The sequence below is a fragment of the Octodon degus genome, unplaced genomic scaffold, assembly GCF_000260255.1.
Source record: "Octodon degus isolate 3935 unplaced genomic scaffold, OctDeg1.0 scaffold00045, whole genome shotgun sequence".
Lineage (NCBI taxonomy): Eukaryota > Metazoa > Chordata > Mammalia > Rodentia > Octodontidae > Octodon > Octodon degus.
Genome location: NW_004524621.1, coordinates 11,641,189 through 11,659,414, shown reverse-complemented (window position 1 = coordinate 11,659,414; position 18,226 = coordinate 11,641,189). Strand labels below are relative to the sequence as shown.

Here is an 18,226-nt window from a genome sequence, read left to right as displayed (position 1 = left end):
AAGGGGAGCTATAATAGAGGAGACCAAAGATGCACAGGATAAAGAATAGGACAAGATTTTAAAGAGCGGAAAAAAAAGAAAGAAAGAAATAGGACAGAAGATGGGGGTGGAGGAACAGAAGATCACAGTGGGGAAGAGGGGGGTAATATTCAGGAACTCCAGTGGAGGTAAAATGAAAGGTTGGTTATGAGGGGCTTTAAATTAGGAGCTATGAGAATTGATGAGAAGGCTCTGATTGTGAGTGAGTCAGGATGAGGTTGGAAAGGAGCTTGGAAAGAGAATTATGGAGGTGCCACTCCCGGGAAAAGCCATCAGGTTACAGGCAAAGGAGGAACAGAAAGCCACTTAAACAAACTATGTCTATTCGGGTCTGTTCTGAGATTAAATTTGGCGATGTCAGGTCAACCCTAGAGCAAGGTACAGTAAAGCTAAATCAGGTCGAGTCGAGGTTAGTTCACAATTCAACGGAAGTCCGCTAAGAAGGGGTGATCTGTTGGCTCTGGCCCAGAGACTACATCTCCCAGAGTGCACTATTTCTCGCTCTCTCTTAAATGAAGAAAGAATGCCCCATGTCACTACTAACTGGTGGGCGCAATTTTCCTTTAAGGCTGTCTTTGACGTTGCACGAGTTCCAGAAGGTTCTTCCGGGATTCGAGAAGTGACCAGTCCGTCAAACCGGAGATTGGACTAATACAGTTGCCACCGCCGCCCCACCACCACCACCACCGCCCGCCCGCCCTCTCAGGTCCGAGTCTCACAGATAGACCAATAAAATCAAAGGGCGCAAGGAGTTGCCACCCTCTGTCCCTTTCACCAATGACGCGACGAGATGGAGAAGAGGCGTGGTTGACTGATCCCAGAAGGCACCAATCAGACCCACACCAATCACTGCCCGGAATGTGTGCGCGTGTGGCCGGGTGACCGGGGCGGAGAAGGGGCGGCTATCACCGAGCCGCTCTTTGATAAATAGCCAATCACAGACGAGAGTGAGCTGAGTGACGAGCCAACGGCGCAATGGGCGGTGCAGAGGCGGAGCCGTGGGGGCGGGCTCCCTGTCCCGCTGTCTGCGGCCGGCGGGCAGGCGACTCCTGTCCCGAGTGGAGGCGGAGGAGCCAGAGCCGGGGGAGGGGGCAGCGGCTATCTGACGGACCGCGGCGGGGCCCGCAGCTCCTCACCGGTGAGGGTGCCGAGCCGGACTCGGGGGTCTCGGGAGCAGGGTGTCGCGAAGCCAGGGGTCTCGGTGTCCAAGGGCGGGGGTGGGGGGGTTGGGACACAGAGGACCCATCGGGTATTCTGCTGTAGGGATGAGGGACTGGGGACTCGGGGTCTACGAGGTGCTCGATGTCTGCGACCCAGTCTTGGGGCTCACTGAGGACAGTCAGCGTCTGAGCGTCGGGGAGGGTCCGGTGGGTTTGGGTTCTGCCAAGAGGAGCCGCTTCTGAGCAGGCCAGCCTGCCAGCGAGGGTGACATCACCTACCCCCTCCCTCGCCCAAACCCCCTTCCCTGCTCTCCCGGCCGCGCCTTTTGTCCCGGCCAGGCTCTGCTCTGCCCCGCCCCTCTCCGCCCATCTGCGGGGGAGGAGACTCCCCGTTAGTGACTTCATTGAGTAGGTTCTTGGGGATTGGGCTTGGGTCCTCCCCATAGAGAGGCGAGAGGAGCTCACTGCCTCGCATCCCTCGCAGTCACACCACTCACAGGTACACACGCTGCCACTTACAAGCACACGCTGCCACTGCCAGCCTCAGTGTCACACTACCACACAGCCACTCACAATCCTCCAGACACTACTGCACCTGCAAGCAGGTGGCCCCTGGATCCTCTGCTTTCACTCTTGGCACCTGGGGACCAGGTCCCACTCCTGCGGCACCAAACAGGCCTTGCTGGGCAAGGGCTTCTGAGAATCTGAGGAGGTGGCTTCCAGAACTGCAGCTCTCCGAGCAGGCTCCGGTGGAGCGATCAGAGGTGAGGGGCTTGGCTGGGCATGTTTAAGCGCACAGTGCTCTCCTGCCCACCCCCAGCAGCACCCCCACTACAGGCTCGAGGAGCTTTCCGGAGCTTCCCACACTTCTGGGGAGAAGACTTCTTAGCCAGCTTGATGTTTAAAATTCAGCTGGAGCCCTTAAAACTTCGAGCGTGGACGCTGAATGGGTTTGTAAAGTTTCGGTAAGTCCCTCCTGAGAAGGGCACTCATTCTCATACAAAGTCAAACTCTCCCCATCAGCCACCCCCACCATTGCTGACTTGATTCTCCATCTCATCTTCATCTCATCCCCAATTACATGAGAGACTTCCCTTCCCATCCACACGTGTGAATGAATTGCACCTCTTATCATTCATCTCTCAATCTATTTTTCTTAATCATCACCTCCAGTGTTTCATATTCTCTCTAGTTCTCCCACTTGACCCATCAGTACCTCACTTTCCCCCTCAGCCATTTTCATTTGTTGGCTCTCAACTTCTCCATCAGTACTTCATTTTCCACATCACCCATTTCCCCTCCCAGTGCCCCAGCAGTCCCTCTTGCCATTTTTCCCCATTTTTTTATTCCTGTCACTAGTTAACATCCCCTGTCATTCTTCTCCATCAAAGGCAGTGCCATGCCATGGGGTTCCTTTGTCATTCCACCACGTGGCTTGCTTGCGGGTAGGGAGCGGGAGGGAGGGGCGTTGGAAAGGAGAAGGAAGAGGAGGCATGTCCTGAAACAGTTTGCCCTGTGTCTGTGGAGGCAAGAGAATGTGGGTCTAGAATAGCTAGCAGGTGGGTGCCAGGGAGGAAGCTGGCCGTGAGAAAGGGTAATGCGGGGACAACAAAAGGAGGGTGGGCGGATAGTGAGTGGTTCTACTTGCCCTCTGGCTAGAAGCTGCTAGTGTTCCATGGGACACCCGGTGGTGTACTAGGGTTCCTTCCCAGTCCCAGGGGAAAGAAGGTGTGGGCCAAGGCAGAGATGGCAGACCACCCCCAGCTCCCTCTCAGACAGCTTCTACTGCTGCTTCCGAAAATGGCTGCCCTCCTCCAGATGCTCTTTCTTCTCTGCCTCCCCCAACCCCAGCTCCCCCACAGACGTGACATGCTAGTGTGGGGAGATGGAGGAGTACCCGCCTATATGGTGCCTTCTCATCAGAATGAGGTGACTCCCAGCACCATGAGTCAAACCAGCCACCTGCAACAGTCCCTGTGGGGGCAGGACCCAGGGTCATCATCACTGCCTACCCGGGGCTTTGGCGGCTTCCCCTTCACCCAGTCATAGCCTTCATCCCTGCTAGGATACCCTGTACACCTCTCTAGTTTGAGGCAATCATAGCAGAAAAGCAGGATTTGGCTATGGCTGCCCGCCCAGGACATTGCTAGAAAGACTTTGGTTCTCCCAGCTTCGGCAGGGGTTGGCTGAGTCTCAAAGGGCTACAGAATGGCTTCTGGCCATTCCCCCAAATAACTCTAGACAGAGGAAAGCCCCCTTTTGTATCCTATCCTTACGGATGCACTGGGGGGGAGGGAAAGGGACCAGAGTGAGAGAATCAGAGCCTATGTTTTTTCTCCATGTATCATTTGCCCCAGCACCAGGGGTCATTAGGAGTGTGTGGGCTGGGTCAGGTCCTACACCACACATGGACAGGTGAGAGGGAGGGACTTTCAGGGAAGGTGTTTAGGAAATAGTGGGTAGTGTCCAGTTGTCTCCTAGCAGTTAGGGCTCCAAAAGGCCCTATTCCTGGGAAGCTTTTTTCCACTGAAGCTTAAGCAGTACAGACAAGTCTTCACACACAGCTTTGTGTATAGACATTAGGAAATGAGTAAAGGCAACTCTTGCCCTGATTGGGGGAAGGACAGTGTTACCCCCAGTTAATGAGGGCGTTGGAGCAGTAAAGGCTGTGAGTCACCATGATCTGAGTCACATGTGAGGCTTAGCATAGTCTAGGGAGCAGGGGCAGGGAGGCTTGGGGTCTCCAAAGGAAGGGAGGGCTCAGACATCCATACCCTGACTCAGCCTAGCTGGCCAGGACAGCTGGCTGAAGACCCAGGCCTGTGCCCGGTGCTAGGCACTGCCCCAGCTGCCCTCTGCCTGGGCACCATGCCTGAGGTGTGGCGTAGGAGTCATGATGTTCAGGTGACCTCAGCCAGTACATCGACCTTCTGCAGCTTTTGCGCGTGGGTCTGTCAGTCCACGACACTGCCACCTTCCCCAGAAGAAATCCTCAGTCTGGCCCCAAGAAGTGGGCTACAACCTTCAGCATCTTGCTGGGAAAACCCAGAAGCTGAGGAAGGAATCACAGAATCCTAGGATGTCAGATCTGGAAAAGATCATCTAGTCTAAAGCCTTCATTTTACAGATGGGGAGACAGAGCCCCACAGAACAGGCATGACTTGCTGACAGTGACATAGGGTATCATTTAGGTATTTTAGGATCATCAGGAACAGGCCTGGAGAGTCAAGAATAAGGGCACCAAGGATTGGCTGTGGGTTTCTTTCAGAAACAAGGAGACCAGCACCGGTCCAGTGGCTGTGATGGGAAAAGATTATTACAAGATTCTTGGGATCCCGTCAGGGGCCAATGAAGATGAGATCAAGAAAGCCTATCGGAAGATGGCCTTGAAGTACCACCCAGACAAAAACAAAGAACCCAACGCTGAGGAGAAGTTTAAGGAGATAGCAGAGGCCTATGATGTGCTGAGTGACCCTAAGAAACGAAGCCTGTATGACCAGTATGGGGAGGAAGGTAAGAGGGTGTACTGTAGTCCAGTCCTGGCCTGCCTTTGTCTGGAATCCTGGGTGAGCCAGTTCTTGCAGCAGGGGATGGAAGCTAAAGAGGGTGAGGGAGGCAAGCGTTCTTAGTGCAGACACTTGCGGGGAGGGGAGACCACTCACTGCTGAGCCTCAGTTTACTGTGGTTCTCCCCACCTCTCTCCCCTCTCACTTTTCAAGTTCTGGCTCTAGAGAGGTCTAAAGCCAGAGCCAGAGGCCTTCCCTTTTTACTTCCCAGCCTTATTAGTCCTGACTGAAGTCCCTGCTGCCCATTGGCTGATGGGAAAAGTTGGGGAGAGGAGCCTGTATGGCTTTCTGAGGACAGAACATTTACATTCATCAGCATAAAAGTCTGGCCCTTAGGCAACTAAGGATTAACCACCAGAGTTCTGAGTAGAAGTGGTTGTCTTCCCTCCCCTGCCTCTGCCCACTTCAGGCTAGCAGAACAGAGAAGGAGCTTTACCTCACCAAGGAAGTGGCAGGGGTCCAAGGCTGCAAGGGGAACTGCCCCTGGCATCTGACCCCCTCCCTGGGGCAGCTGGTGGCCAAGCACAGGTCGGGTGTCAGGAAAGGCCCAAATAAAGCCTCTGAGAGGGTGGCCCCTCCCCACACATCCCACGGGCATGATGTAGCTGCTAATTCTGGGCCTGCCCCTCAGGGCTGCCTGCCACCCGCCAGCCTCAGGCACCTGTCAGGCTATATTAAGAGACATTGTCACAGCTGAAGACTCTCCTTTCTGAGAGAACTGTCCTTCCTTCCCCAAAACATCCACCTTTCTTGTGTTCCTCTTTTCCCTCCCTGCTGTATCTTCCAAATGGAATGGGTTAATGGTATGTACTATGCCTGATACAAAACAGGGGCTCAAAAGATGTTCTTTTCCCCTTAGCCTTTGCTTTGTGTTCCACTATCCTACATACCCCAGTTTTTCCAACCTTCTCTTCTTTTCTGTTCCCTCTGTTCCCTGCTGTCCACTTCTGATACTTACCAACTCCCAGACTCACCAGGAACCTGCTGGAATCCCCAGCTTTATCCCCAGCATTTTCTCTCTGGGATAGAGGAGTGGGAGGGGTTCCGGTGGGAGAAGAGTAAGCCTCGTGGATACCTTGCCACCATGTGAGCAGTCTCAGAATTGCTCTCATCCTTCCCCTCAGTCTTGCCTTTGTGTAGGAAGAAGCAAGCACAGGAAGAGCTACCCTGAAATTTCACCCCTCCTAAGTGAAGGGTACCCCTTGGACTCTGGGCCTGGGCACTGGATTCAGATGTAGAACACATGCTATGAGGGCCCTTGATGCTTCACAGCCTTATCCAGACCTGCAGACTCTGGGGCGGGAGAAGCAACCTTGGAAATGGTTACATTTCTGTTTCTGTCCACCCTTCTTCCTCCTCAACAGCGAGAACAATTGTGTACATAGACGCTGTGTACAGTTCCAGCTTGGAACAAGTTGTTCCGGGTTTGAAAAGGTGGTGGTGGCAGTGCAGGAATCCCCACAGTGAGAATTACCCCCTCCTATCATTAGTCCAACCCCCCTCCCGCACTGAGCTCCCTCAAGCTTCCTGAACTCACTTGATAGTCACCCCCTCAGTAGGAGGAAATAACAGCCCCTAGGCCTTGGGGGAGGGATGCAGAGGCAGCTGCACAAGTCCCTGAACTGCTTACCACTTGGCCTCTCTAATGAAATCCAGATCTGCCTTCCTAGCCCCAAGAAATAACAGGCTAATTTAGGCTCAGGCTTCCACAGCCAATTGAAATTCTAGATAAAGGCCTTAAAGAGAAAGGGCCCCACCCCTGAATCTACAAATTCTAGATCAACTCCGAGTTAATCCCCTCCCCTTCCTACCCCCATTACCTCCATCACCACCACCACTACCCTTTGAAGGCAACATCCAGAAATCAGCTTCTCTTAGATAGGATCTGTTCCTGGCTCCAGAGAGAGCAGCTGAGGTCACCACCTGCATTGTGCCAACCCATTCACGCATGGTGTTTGCTCAACGTTAGGTGTGGGATGTAGGGCTTATGTTGTGTAGCACCATTCCCATTGTAGGCTCTGTGGATACAACATGTGAATGACACTCACTGGGGTTCTACAATGCTGTGTACAGCTTGTTGGAAAACCTTCTCTAGAAAAATATCTCGTTTTCTTCAAATTAATTAACTTTACTGCTTTTTAATTCTCATTCTGTTTGGGCAAGAGTCAGGGAAAGAAGAGGATTATTAGAAGCAAAATAAAAAGCAGAGTCCCCAGGCTGGGGAGATAGCTCAGCTGTCTAAGCACCTATTTGGTGAGCTCAAGGACCTCAGTTCAATTCTCAGTACCACATGCTGTGCCAGGCCCCAGAATGTCAGGCACCACGCTGGCCCAGGGGTAGTGGCATGCGCCTGTAATCCCAGTTTAGAGGAGGCTGAGGCAGGAGGAACACTACAAGTCGAACTGCATAGCAAGACCCTGTATCAACAAAATAATTATTTTTTTAAAAAAAGTGGGCTCCCTCCTGGGTTATATCCCATCTCACTTGGGAGAGGTCACTTACTATCCTTTATGTAGTAAAATCCTTTCTGGTTGTCTCTTGTCCTGTATGTTTTAGAAATGAGTAGACAGAGATTGGGGAGCCAGGTATGTCTTGTAATGTGACACCAGGTCAGTTATTCAAGGCTTTGTGAGATATATCTGGGCTGTATGTGGAAAAGATTAGGGGCCAGGGAGATGGCTCAATAGAGGGGCCAAGGAGATGGCTCAGTAGAATAAGCACTTGCCTGGCAAAAGCAAGGGTCTGAATTCAATCCCTGGTTCTGCCAAAAAAAAAAGATTACAGGACTGGAGGTCACCTCCCAGAAATCCCCTAGTCCTTGCTTTTCTAACTCTTTGGTAATCTGACCTCAACATCTACATTATGCTTAAATGTGTGATTAATTAAGAGTGGAAATTAATCTTGCCAGAGGCTTTTCTTACTCTGTTTGGCAACCTCCACAGGAATTAATGGTTGCCCACAAACCAAAAGATAGAGGGCAAGGGAAAGACACTGGGGCAGCTCCGGGATGGACCACACTGCCCCTAACTTCTCCTTCCTCTAGGCCTGAAGACTGGCGGTGGTTCATCAGGTGGCTCCAGTGGCTCCTTTCACTACACCTTTCATGGGGACCCTCACGCCACCTTTGCCTCCTTCTTTGGTGGCTCCAACCCCTTCGATATCTTCTTTGCCAGCAGCCGCTCCACTCGGCCCTTCAGTGGCTTTGACCCAGATGACATGGATGTGGATGAAGATGAGGACCCATTTGGTGCCTTTGGCCGCTTTGGCTTCAATGGGTTGAGTAGAGGTCCAAGGCGAGCCCCAGAACCACTGTACCCCCGGCGCAAAGTGCAGGACCCACCTGTGGTGCATGAGCTGCGAGTGTCCCTGGAGGAGATCTACCATGGCTCTACCAAGCGCATGAAGATCACAAGGCGGCGCCTCAACCCTGATGGGCGAACTGTGCGCACCGAGGACAAAATCTTGCACATCGTCATCAAGCGTGGCTGGAAGGAAGGCACCAAGATCACCTTCCCCAAAGAGGGCGACGCCACACCTGACAACATCCCTGCCGACATAGTCTTCGTGCTCAAGGACAAGCCCCATGCACACTTCCGCCGGGATGGCACCAATGTGCTCTACAGTGCCCTTATCAGCCTCAAGGAGGTGGGGCTTGCTCAAGGTGGTGTGGGTGGTGTGTATGTGACGTGTGTGTGTGTGTGTGTGTGTGTCTGTGTGTGTGTGTGTATGTTGGGGTGGCAGTGATGGGAAACATTCTCTTCCTTCCTGGCACTCTTTCCCCATTTCAAAGGTTTTCCTCCCTTCCCACTCTGTCCAGCCTTTTCCTCACTCTCTGCCTCTTTTTCCCCAGGCACTGTGTGGCTGCACCGTGAACATTCCCACCATTGATGGCCGAGTGATCCCTTTGCCCTGCAATGATGTCATCAAGCCAGGCACCGTGAAGAGACTCCGTGGGGAGGGCCTTCCCTTTCCCAAGGTCCCCACTCAGCGGGGAGACCTCATTGTGGAGTTCAAAGTTCGCTTCCCAGATAGATTAACACCACAGACTCGACAGATCCTTAAGCAGCACCTACCCTGTTCCTAGGTTCTGCCCCAGCTAGTCCAGAGTCTACCACAGCAATACCCCCACACTCAACCCATCCAGTGTGCACCCAGCTTGTCATCCACTGAACACTGGCAACTTTTTCTAAAATGCAAAAAAAAAAAAAAAAAGCCACTGGCTTTCAGGATAATGTTCCTGTCCCTGACCCTTTTCAAAGCTGGGCTGCTTTGGGGAATGGGAGGGAGGTGGGGAGAGCTAGCCCAGGCCAGGGGTGAATTTTCATGTCACTAGCTTTGAATCCAGTTTCCACTCCAGTGGCTGGGGAGTGACTTGAGTGCTACTTGAAGATATAGATCCCTTGTCTATGCCTGTAAATAGCATGTCCTCCTCATCATCATCCTTGCTGATACCTTTCCTCTCCCTTCCCTTTTGTTTCCTCCTGATTGGGGGAGGAAGAGGATATTAAGGACACTGGCCTCCAAGCCCCACCCCAGGTCCACAGTGTCCAAGGTTATCGCACACATATCCATGCACATGGAGCACTCATCTAGAGCTGTGTGTGCCTCTCCAGGAGACGGGAGAGGTGAGGAAACATGAAGGCAGTCTGCAACCCTCGAACAGGGCCACTGAGCACGAGACACTTTTCACTTGGGGGAGAGAGATGAACTGACCCTCAGCAGTCTCCCTATCAGCTGCCCAGCCTACACCCAACAGTCGGAGGGTCTGCCTTCCCTGCTGCTCTGAGGAATATTTGAGGGTGAGCAAAGGAGGAAGGGCCTGAGGTACGAAGGCTGAGGAGGGTCAGGGCCCATCTCCTAGAGTGCATCAAGAAGGGAAAGGGCTTTGGGGTCAGGTGGCAGCTATTCCCCAACAAGAGATTCAGGGTCACAGGTTTCTCCCCACACTGAACTCAGGGCCTAGCCACCCCAAACTTCCAAGTCCCACTTTTGTGATATGTGAAGCTACTTATTTCTTACCCTTCTTGGAGGCTGTGTGGGGAATTTCCATCCCTTTTATGCCTGCGTGACCCCACCCCACTCCCCCAGTTGTATAAAAGTCAATAGTGAAGGAGCTGGGAGAAGACTGCTTCAGCTGGTCCTGGGGTGGGGTCTTTAGGTTTTCTCACTTTGACAAGCCCCTGAATGTTTTTATAGTAGGTTTTTTTTGTATTTTTTGTAATGACAGTATTATGAAAAATAAAGTATTTTAAAAATACAGCATCTGAGCAGAAGCAGTGAAGCCGGAGTGTATGAGACATTGTGTGAGTACTGCTCTCAGCTTTCTTGGGGCCCTGGTCACCTGCACGAAGCCAAGCAGACCCTGAAGAACAAGCAGAAGCTGCTTTCAAGTTCAGACTCTTGGGATTCCAAAATGACTCAAATACAACAAAGACAGGAGACACCATTCATCTATTAGAATAAATGGCCATTTGGAAGAAAAAATACCCCTGGTCCTGACAGAGACCATCCCCTTCAGAAAATGTGTCACCATGAGATCTACTGGAATAGATTTTCCTTTTCTGTCTAAAATATCTCTTTGAGTTACAGACATTTTCCTCCTAGAAGAGGAATTTTCTTTCTTTCTTTTTTCTTTTTCTTTCTTTTTTCTCTCCTGACTGAAAAAATATATCCCCAAGGACCAGGTTTGGGCAGTAGAAAGGGCAACTAGAAGCTGCCAACATCTTTGGCCCAAACTAGTGGGGTGTAAATGGAGACCTGAGCTCCCAGGAGACAATGAGCACACTTTTCTGGGGATGTCTGCCCTAGAATCTGACTTGCTTGCCCCTGTTGAGACAAGTCCACCCCTCCGCCAAGATCCCTTGGGAAGTGACTCATCATGACATGTCCATCCTTTCCCTTGGGCCCAGCTGGGAGGAGCCCTGGGGTCACACACTGCCCTCTCCCACCTCTGCCTGGGCCAGGACTTACTCCTGGACTGAATTTCCTCTGGGCATGACAGCTGCATCTCCAGGAGGAGGCCAAGCATGACAGGCATGCCCTGCTGAGCTCAGTGTCCTCAAGACAGTGGTCACTGACTGTGCTTCACAGCAGATCTTCCTGCTTTGCTTTTCATCCCAGGACAGAGACGCTAAAAACATTCTTGTATCAGTGAGATGGCAGACTAAGCACCTGCCTAGGCAAGTGCAGGGACCAGAGGTCAATCCCTGGTACCATATGCCACACCAACCTCACTGTCCGGCCCACTGAGTGTGACCAAGTCCAGGCATGGTGCACACTCCTATAATTCCTGGGGAGGCTGAAAACAGGAGAATCAGTATGAGCTCCATCTGTGTAAGATCCCGCAGACCCTGTATTAAAATACATAAGAAACTAAGTAATAATAATAATAAAATAAATGTAATACATCACATAAACAGAAGCAAAATCAAAAACCATATGATCATAATGATAGACACAGATAAGACTTCTGACAAAATCCACCATAACCTTAATTATTAAAATCCCTGAAGAAAATAGATATGCAACGTAAAGAGAGAAAGGAAAGAAGTTAGGAAATACGGTAGGAGCAAAACCATACATTTACATAAACAAAATGGTTAAGGCAATGGTCCTAAGAACATCCATCAGGTTTTTGAAAATAGTAGTTAATGGATAGAATTCTTACCCTGACTAACTCTATAGGCTGATATCTGTGAACTAAGCAACTACATTGTGCACAGCAATGTGTAATGCTAAAACCGTGCTTAAAAATACCTGTCATTTTGGTCTTCTAAATGCATATTGCTTCTAATGTCACATCTGTTACTGCTATACTCTCTTTAAAATAAATGTATGCTAAAAAAAAAAAGAGGTAATAATAAATGAAGGACCAGAAAAACAAAATGTAGCAGGATTGTACTGCTATAATGTTGAATATGGTTTGATTTCTAAATATCTGTGTAAAAAATGTGTAATTGTTTTTAACATTCTGTAGGGATTTAAATTTTGGAACATCCATGGTTGCTGGAAAATAGCAGTTCCATTTTATGTCTAAGCTATGTGATATTCAGAGTGATGTTAAACTTAACTGCCTCTGTTATAGGATAATAATATCAGTAAGCTTCTCTTCTGGATGTTTAACAACTAAAGTTTGCAGACCAAAAATTAGACAGATTGATGGGCTAAAAAGATAGCCAACATTTTGGCCCTAGCCCTTCAAGGTCAGTGAGGACTCAGGACACAAGAGAACCTCTGCTGTGACAGCCTGTAACTCAGGGGTGTCCCAAATTTTCTGACCAAGGAGATTGTGGGGCCACAGAAGAAAATGATTGACAATACATTGTGCCTAAGGAGAGTCACCTAGAGAGAAAAAATTCTCTCAGGCTTTCACAGAGAGCAAATTGGTCAAGCAATGGCCATGACTCATCCAGATGGCTGACACTAACAAAAGATCTACAAGGTGCTGTACATGGTTTCAGGGTAAACCCTGAGGGGATTTGACTGAATATAGGTCTTGCTTTATCTTGGTCTTAACCATCCAACAGAAAAGTGTAACCATCATGTATAAAAAGTAAACCTATATTAATATGCTGAGCTCTAAAAGGCTCAATTCAACAATTTCAGACAATTGTCAGTTGTGCTGATAACTCACTACTATTACGGACTATTGGACTATATTGGGTTATTTTGCTGAATTCAAGTAGCTACAATATTTGGACTGGAATAAAGTATTAAAAGACCCTTTAAAGACTTCTCCAAATACAGCTTCTCTAACAGTAATGGAACACCTATCTCTGACCAAAAAAAAAGGAGGATATAAATAAAGTACTATTTTGTAGTGAATATATATATATTCCAGCCTGTTCTCCTCTCCCTGTAGCAGCTTGTGCTAGGGGGCGATCTCGAAAAAATCTTAACTAATAAACACTCAGACAAAGGTCTGCTCTCTAGAATTTATAAAGAATTAAAGAAAAAAAAAGAATTAAAGAACATTAGGACACCTAAATTTAAAGATCCAATCCAGAAATGGGTATCCGAGATGAACACACACTTCTCAGAGGACGAAATTAAAGAAGCGAATAAATACATTAAAAAATGCTCCACATCACTAGCCAGTACATGAAATGCAAATTAAAACAATACTGAGATACCATCTCACCCCAGAAGGAATGGCTATCATAAAGAAATCAACCAACAACAAATGTTGGAGAGGCTGTGGGGAAAAGGGAACCATTCTCCACTGTTGCTGGGAATGTAGACTGGTGCAATCATTATGGAATTACTGTGTATTTCCATGTTCTTTCTCTCAAACTATTTTAAATGAATTAAATGTTTCGTGTGGTTTATTTATCTGTTTTTCAATTTTGAAACTCTCAGCTGGCACAGGGGCATCCACCTGAGGCCCAACTACACAGGAGAACCGCTTGAGGAGCAAAAGCTTGAGGTCACCCTGAGAAATACAGAAATATGAAAGGAAGAAAAATAGAGGGAAGGAACCAGGGAGATGACTCAGCAGAATAAGCACTTCCCTGGCAAGTGCAAGGGCCTGAGTTCAATCCCCGGTTCTGCCAAAAAAAAAAAAAAGAAAGAAACTTAAGTTTTGGCATTTATCTAGTTAAATGTGATGAATCAAATACACTTGTTTATCTCCCTTCCCAAACTCCATTAAATATGGAAGAGAAGATAAATGACTGACAATGTCAAAAATAAAAAGAATCAATCAGACCTATCATCAGGGCCAGACAGCTCAGTGGCTTAAAGCGCCTGCTTAGGCTGACACAGTGACCAGGGTTCAATCCCCACTGTGCCGTGCTGGCCCTGTCCCCAGGGCATGCTGAGACAGCGACTGAACCTGGGAGTGGTGCTGCATACTTGTAATTCCGGCACTTAGGAGGCTGAAAGCAGGAGGAGTCTGATCTGCGTAGTGAGACCCTGTAGACCCTGTACTAAACACATTTAAAAAAAAAAAAAAAAAAAGATACATCAACAAACTTCTGACAAACAGAAATCAAATGGAGATGTAATAAATGTTTTAGCAAAGCAGAAGCAGCTGGTAGCAGAAAAAGCTACAGTGAACCAGTTCCCCACAACCTTCAACAGATCAAGAAAATGAGGTCATGGTTTGAACCAAGGGATTGACAATGAGTATTTGACGCTATCTGACCATATGATAAACTGGCTGAGAGCCTGTAGATATTGAGAAAGCCAGACAATAAGAAAATAATTGAGTACTGAAAAAGCAAAACTTTGTACTAAAAATGAAATATAATTTGTGTACACTGACACAACAGTAAAAAAAATAGCCTATGGGGGCCGGGGAGATAACTCAGTAGAATAAGCGCTTCCTTGGCAAGCACAAAGGCCTGAGTTCAATCCCTGGTTCTGAAAAAAAAAAACAATAGCCTATGGAATGTAAACACTAAACACAAACTAACCAAATATCATAACAAAAATTCTATTTGAAATATGGAACAAAAAAATGGAAAAAAATAGTGCAAGCCAAATCTTTATCTTCTGTAGAAAAATATATAGAAATCAATGTTTAATGTTTAAAATAAATGAATCAAGAATGATTAAGCTGGGTTTGGGAGTGCACACCTGTAATTCCAGCATTTTGGAGGCCGAACAGAAGGATCATAAGCCCAGCCTGGATAACTTCACAATTTAGCAAGATCATGTTCAAAATAAAAAATATACAGGTATGGTGGTGCACACGTGTAACCCCAGGACTCTGGAGGCTGAGGCAGGAGGGTCATCATGAGTTCAAGTCCAGGTAGACTACACGGTGAGATCAAAGCCAACCTGCACTACAAAGCAAAATCCTGTTTCAAAAAAAAAAAAAAAAATTTTAATTAAAAAATAAATAAATAAAATGCAGTGAGGATGTAGCATAATTAGAAGGCTCTGAGCTTAATTCTAAGTACCAAAACAAATAAGAAAAACACATTATTTGAAAATTTAGGCCAAGGACAGACCTGATAGCTTAGTCAACTAAAGCACCTGTTTAGGCAGAGTGCAGCAGCCAGGGTTCAATCCCAGGTGTGCCATGCCAACCCTGCCCCCAGAGCGCACTGAGATGGTGATTGCGACTGGGCGTGGTGGCACGCACGCCCCTGTGATCTCAGAGGCTGGGAGGCTGAAAACAGGAAAATCACTATGAGTCTGATCTACGTAGTGAGACCCTGTAGACCGTGTCCTAAATACAGAGAAGAAGAAGAAGAATAACAATATAGGCCGAGTGAAGTGGCCTGCACTATAATTCCAGCACTCAAAAAGCTGAAGCAGGAGGATTTCTGGGAGTTCAAGACCAGCCTGAGGTACAAAGTGAGTTAAGGCCAGTCTGAAGTGCATAGTGAAGAAAGTGAGAAAGAAGAGACTACTCTTTTAGTTAAAAAGCTTAAATATTATTTGATTTTTAAAACAATGTGCACACGTTATTCGGATTTTAAAAAGTAATTTTAAAATAATCAAGAGAAAAGTAAATAAGTGCTAGGTTTTTTGTTTTGTTTGCAGAACTGGGGATTGAACTCAGACCCTTGTGCTTGCCTGGGAAGCGCTTATTCCACTGAGCCAGCTCCCCGGCCTGAACAAGTGCTTAATGGAGATCCCATCATATAATCCACAAGTAGACCTAAACCAGAATCTTTTTTCTCTTTCTTTATTTCTTTCTCTCTCATTCCTTCTTCTAATCAAACCCAGGGCCATACATGCTATGCACACACTCTATCACTGAGCTACACCCCAACCTCAGAGCCCAGTTTTTAAAATGAAATCTGAGAGGGGCTAGGGATAGTGCTCAGTGGCAGTGTGGCATGCACAGGCTTTGCGAAAGTGGGTGAGGTGAGAGAACGGGGAGCCGTCCTATGTAAGACCGCCACTGATAATTTCTAAGGCTACAAATTCTGAGAAGCCCATGCATTGCAAAACATCCATTGTTAGAGAACTTGAAACAAACATATTTTTAAATGCATTCCTGAGCTCAACATAAATAACTGAAGCTCACAGTGATAAAGAAGATAAGAAAGGAGGGAGTGAGAAAGGGAGAAAGAAGTCTTAGAGCTAAAGTTAGATGGTAATATACACTTCAGGGTTGCTCTAAAAATATGCCCAACCCAGAAACTTAAAACGTGGGCTGCTTATCAGCATCACTGAGGAATAGTATTTAGACATAGAAGAGCTGAATCTAAGAACGAATTGCAAATAAAACCAGGTACTCAAAAGCTAGGGCTTCTGTTAAAGAGGTGAACAGAAAAATCTGTTCACTGGCAACATGGATCATTAATAGAAAGAACAAATATGTTTCTAGTGTCTGAGAATGAGAGGGCACAGCAGGCTTGAAAACTAGACCAGACTGGGGAAACCTGGATAGTAATACAACTAATTTTCCCTAATCTAGCTATAATGATAGCCCTAACCGTATGCAGTCCTGACATTTGAGTTTGTACCAGACTCACAGTCTGAGACACCAGTCCAAGAAGGAAACAGAAATAATTCCAAGTTAATAATGTCCCCTAGCACACAGGAGAAACCATGACAAATATCTAGATACAAACCCCACAGGATTCCCAAAGTTAAAATATAACCAAATATGACCTCCAAATTAAATATATCAAATAAATATGCAAAACAACAAACCTCCATGTTATGGTTTGTGTGTATTTGTCTCCCCAAAGCCTCATGCAGTCACTGAGGTGTAGTGCTACAGTTTGTGATTAATTCATGATTCAAGGCTGGAATTATGGGCCTGAGTACTTCTGGGATGATGGGTGTGAGTACTTCTGGGATTATGGGTCTGAGTACTGCTGGGATTATGGGATGAGTCCTACACCCAGCCTGGGGTGGATAACCTGAATGTAACATAAGAGAGGCAGAGAAACAAGACTTGCTCTCTGCAGCCATTGTTGCTGTTACTCCTCCTCTTTGTTCCTGCTATTTTTCTGCCTTCTATCACCATGAACTGCTGCCCTCTGCCATGTGCCGCTCTGCCTTGAAGCCAGCTGAGTATGGACTGAAACCTCCAGCGACTGTGAGCTAAATAAACCTTTCCTTCCTTCATTTTAGGTGTTGAGTATTTGTCCCAGCAATGAGAGAAGAGTAACTGAGACACTCCGTAAGAATCAGGAAGGACTACGAACTGAAAGATATGACATACTAAGAATGCACATTGTAAATATTAAGAAAGAGTGTACAAACATAATTGACAACCTTCAAGTGTTTTAACTGAAAAGACAGAGATAAGCACTCTGCCGTGTGGGACAAAAAGAAGAAACACATAAAGCAAACTGAAACATTTAAGACAAACTGCATGGTGAGGGCAGGCTTCCTGACAGGAAGGTGCCTGGGTTGGGCTAAGAACTAGTTAGGTATGCGGGCAGGGAGATGGCTCAGTAGAATAAGTGCTTGCCTGGCAAGTACAAGGGCCTGCATTCAATTCCCAGTCCCATTTAAAAAAAAAAAAAAAAAAAAAAAAAGACCTAGTTAGGTAGAAAAAGGTAGGGAGGGCACAGTGAAGTCAAATTCATGATGAGCAACGACATAGAAGCAGTGAATAGCACAGGGAGCTCAGGGGGAGCATCTATTACTAGAATAATAAACTCAGCAAAGGGCAAGGGAAGCCAAAGCATCCAGAGCCCAGTAGTGCAGGACTCTGTAGCTCACATAGCAGGTATAGGGATTGCTGGAGGATGCCATGGTCAGTTTGGGTAGACTGCTTTGGTATTAGTGAGGGGAAAGGATTGGAGATGGGCAGAAAAATAATTTAAAAAATTTTTTTAAAAAGATGGGCAGAGCTAGCAGAATGGAGATAGGCCACAACAAAAGATGAGGCTCTGAGCCATCAGAGTGATAATAAGGATGGGATGGAAAGACAGATTTGAGAGCCAGCAGACAAAATTAACAATAGCTGGTGACAAGCTATGTATGGCAAGAATGAAAGGAAAGCGCTGCAGAATGGCTCCTGTGTTTCTTGCTCGAGTCAGTAGGTGATACTAATTGATTTAGAAAATACAACATAAGAGCAAGTTGGGACAAAAGGTAATAATATCCTGAATTATGAAGATTTTATGCTTGGAGAATCAGGTGTGAGATGCACGCCGGAAATCCCAGCATGCTAGGAAGCCGAGGCAGCAAATTCACACATTTGAGCCCAGCCTGGGCAATTTAGTGATTCAGAGAGGCCCTGTTTCAAAATAAAAAACAAAATGGAAGCTGGGGATATCACTCAGTGAAAAGACCTTGGGTTCAATCCTAAGTACAGGAAAAAAGAAAGACATGGGAAATCAAACACAGGGATGTTTAGCAAGCAATTGGATTTGTAAGATTGAAGCTCATAGAAGTCAATGCTGGGCTGGAGAGATGGCTCAGTGGTCTAAAGCACCTACTTGGAACAAGCTTGGCAAGGCATCAGGGACCGCGGTTCAATCCCCCAGCACCACATGCCAGCCAGCCCCGCCCCCTGGTGGGCTGAGCTGGCCACACACA

The 18,226-nt window shown here is 47.4% G+C and overlaps 1 protein-coding gene across 4 annotated transcripts; it reads left to right on the top strand.

The window, feature by feature from the left end:
* Positions 1-987: 987 nt before the first annotated feature.
* On the top strand, positions 988-10,022 carry Dnajb5 (DnaJ heat shock protein family (Hsp40) member B5). Of its 4 annotated transcripts, none has more exons than XM_023715922.1 (5): positions 988-1,177; positions 2,023-2,164; positions 4,468-4,712; positions 7,809-8,410; positions 8,616-10,022. In XM_023715922.1, exons 1-5 carry the CDS (start codon positions 1,015-1,017, stop codon positions 8,847-8,849), a joined length of 1,386 nt encoding a protein of 461 aa, XP_023571690.1. In that variant the 5' UTR covers positions 988-1,014; the 3' UTR covers positions 8,850-10,022. The 4 variants fall into 4 exon arrangements, with proteins under 4 accessions (XP_023571690.1, XP_004631943.1, XP_004631944.1 ...); XM_004631886.1 differs by having other exon boundaries at positions 2,020-2,164; XM_004631887.1 differs by lacking the exon at positions 2,023-2,164.
* Positions 10,023-18,226: the final 8,204 nt, after the last annotated feature.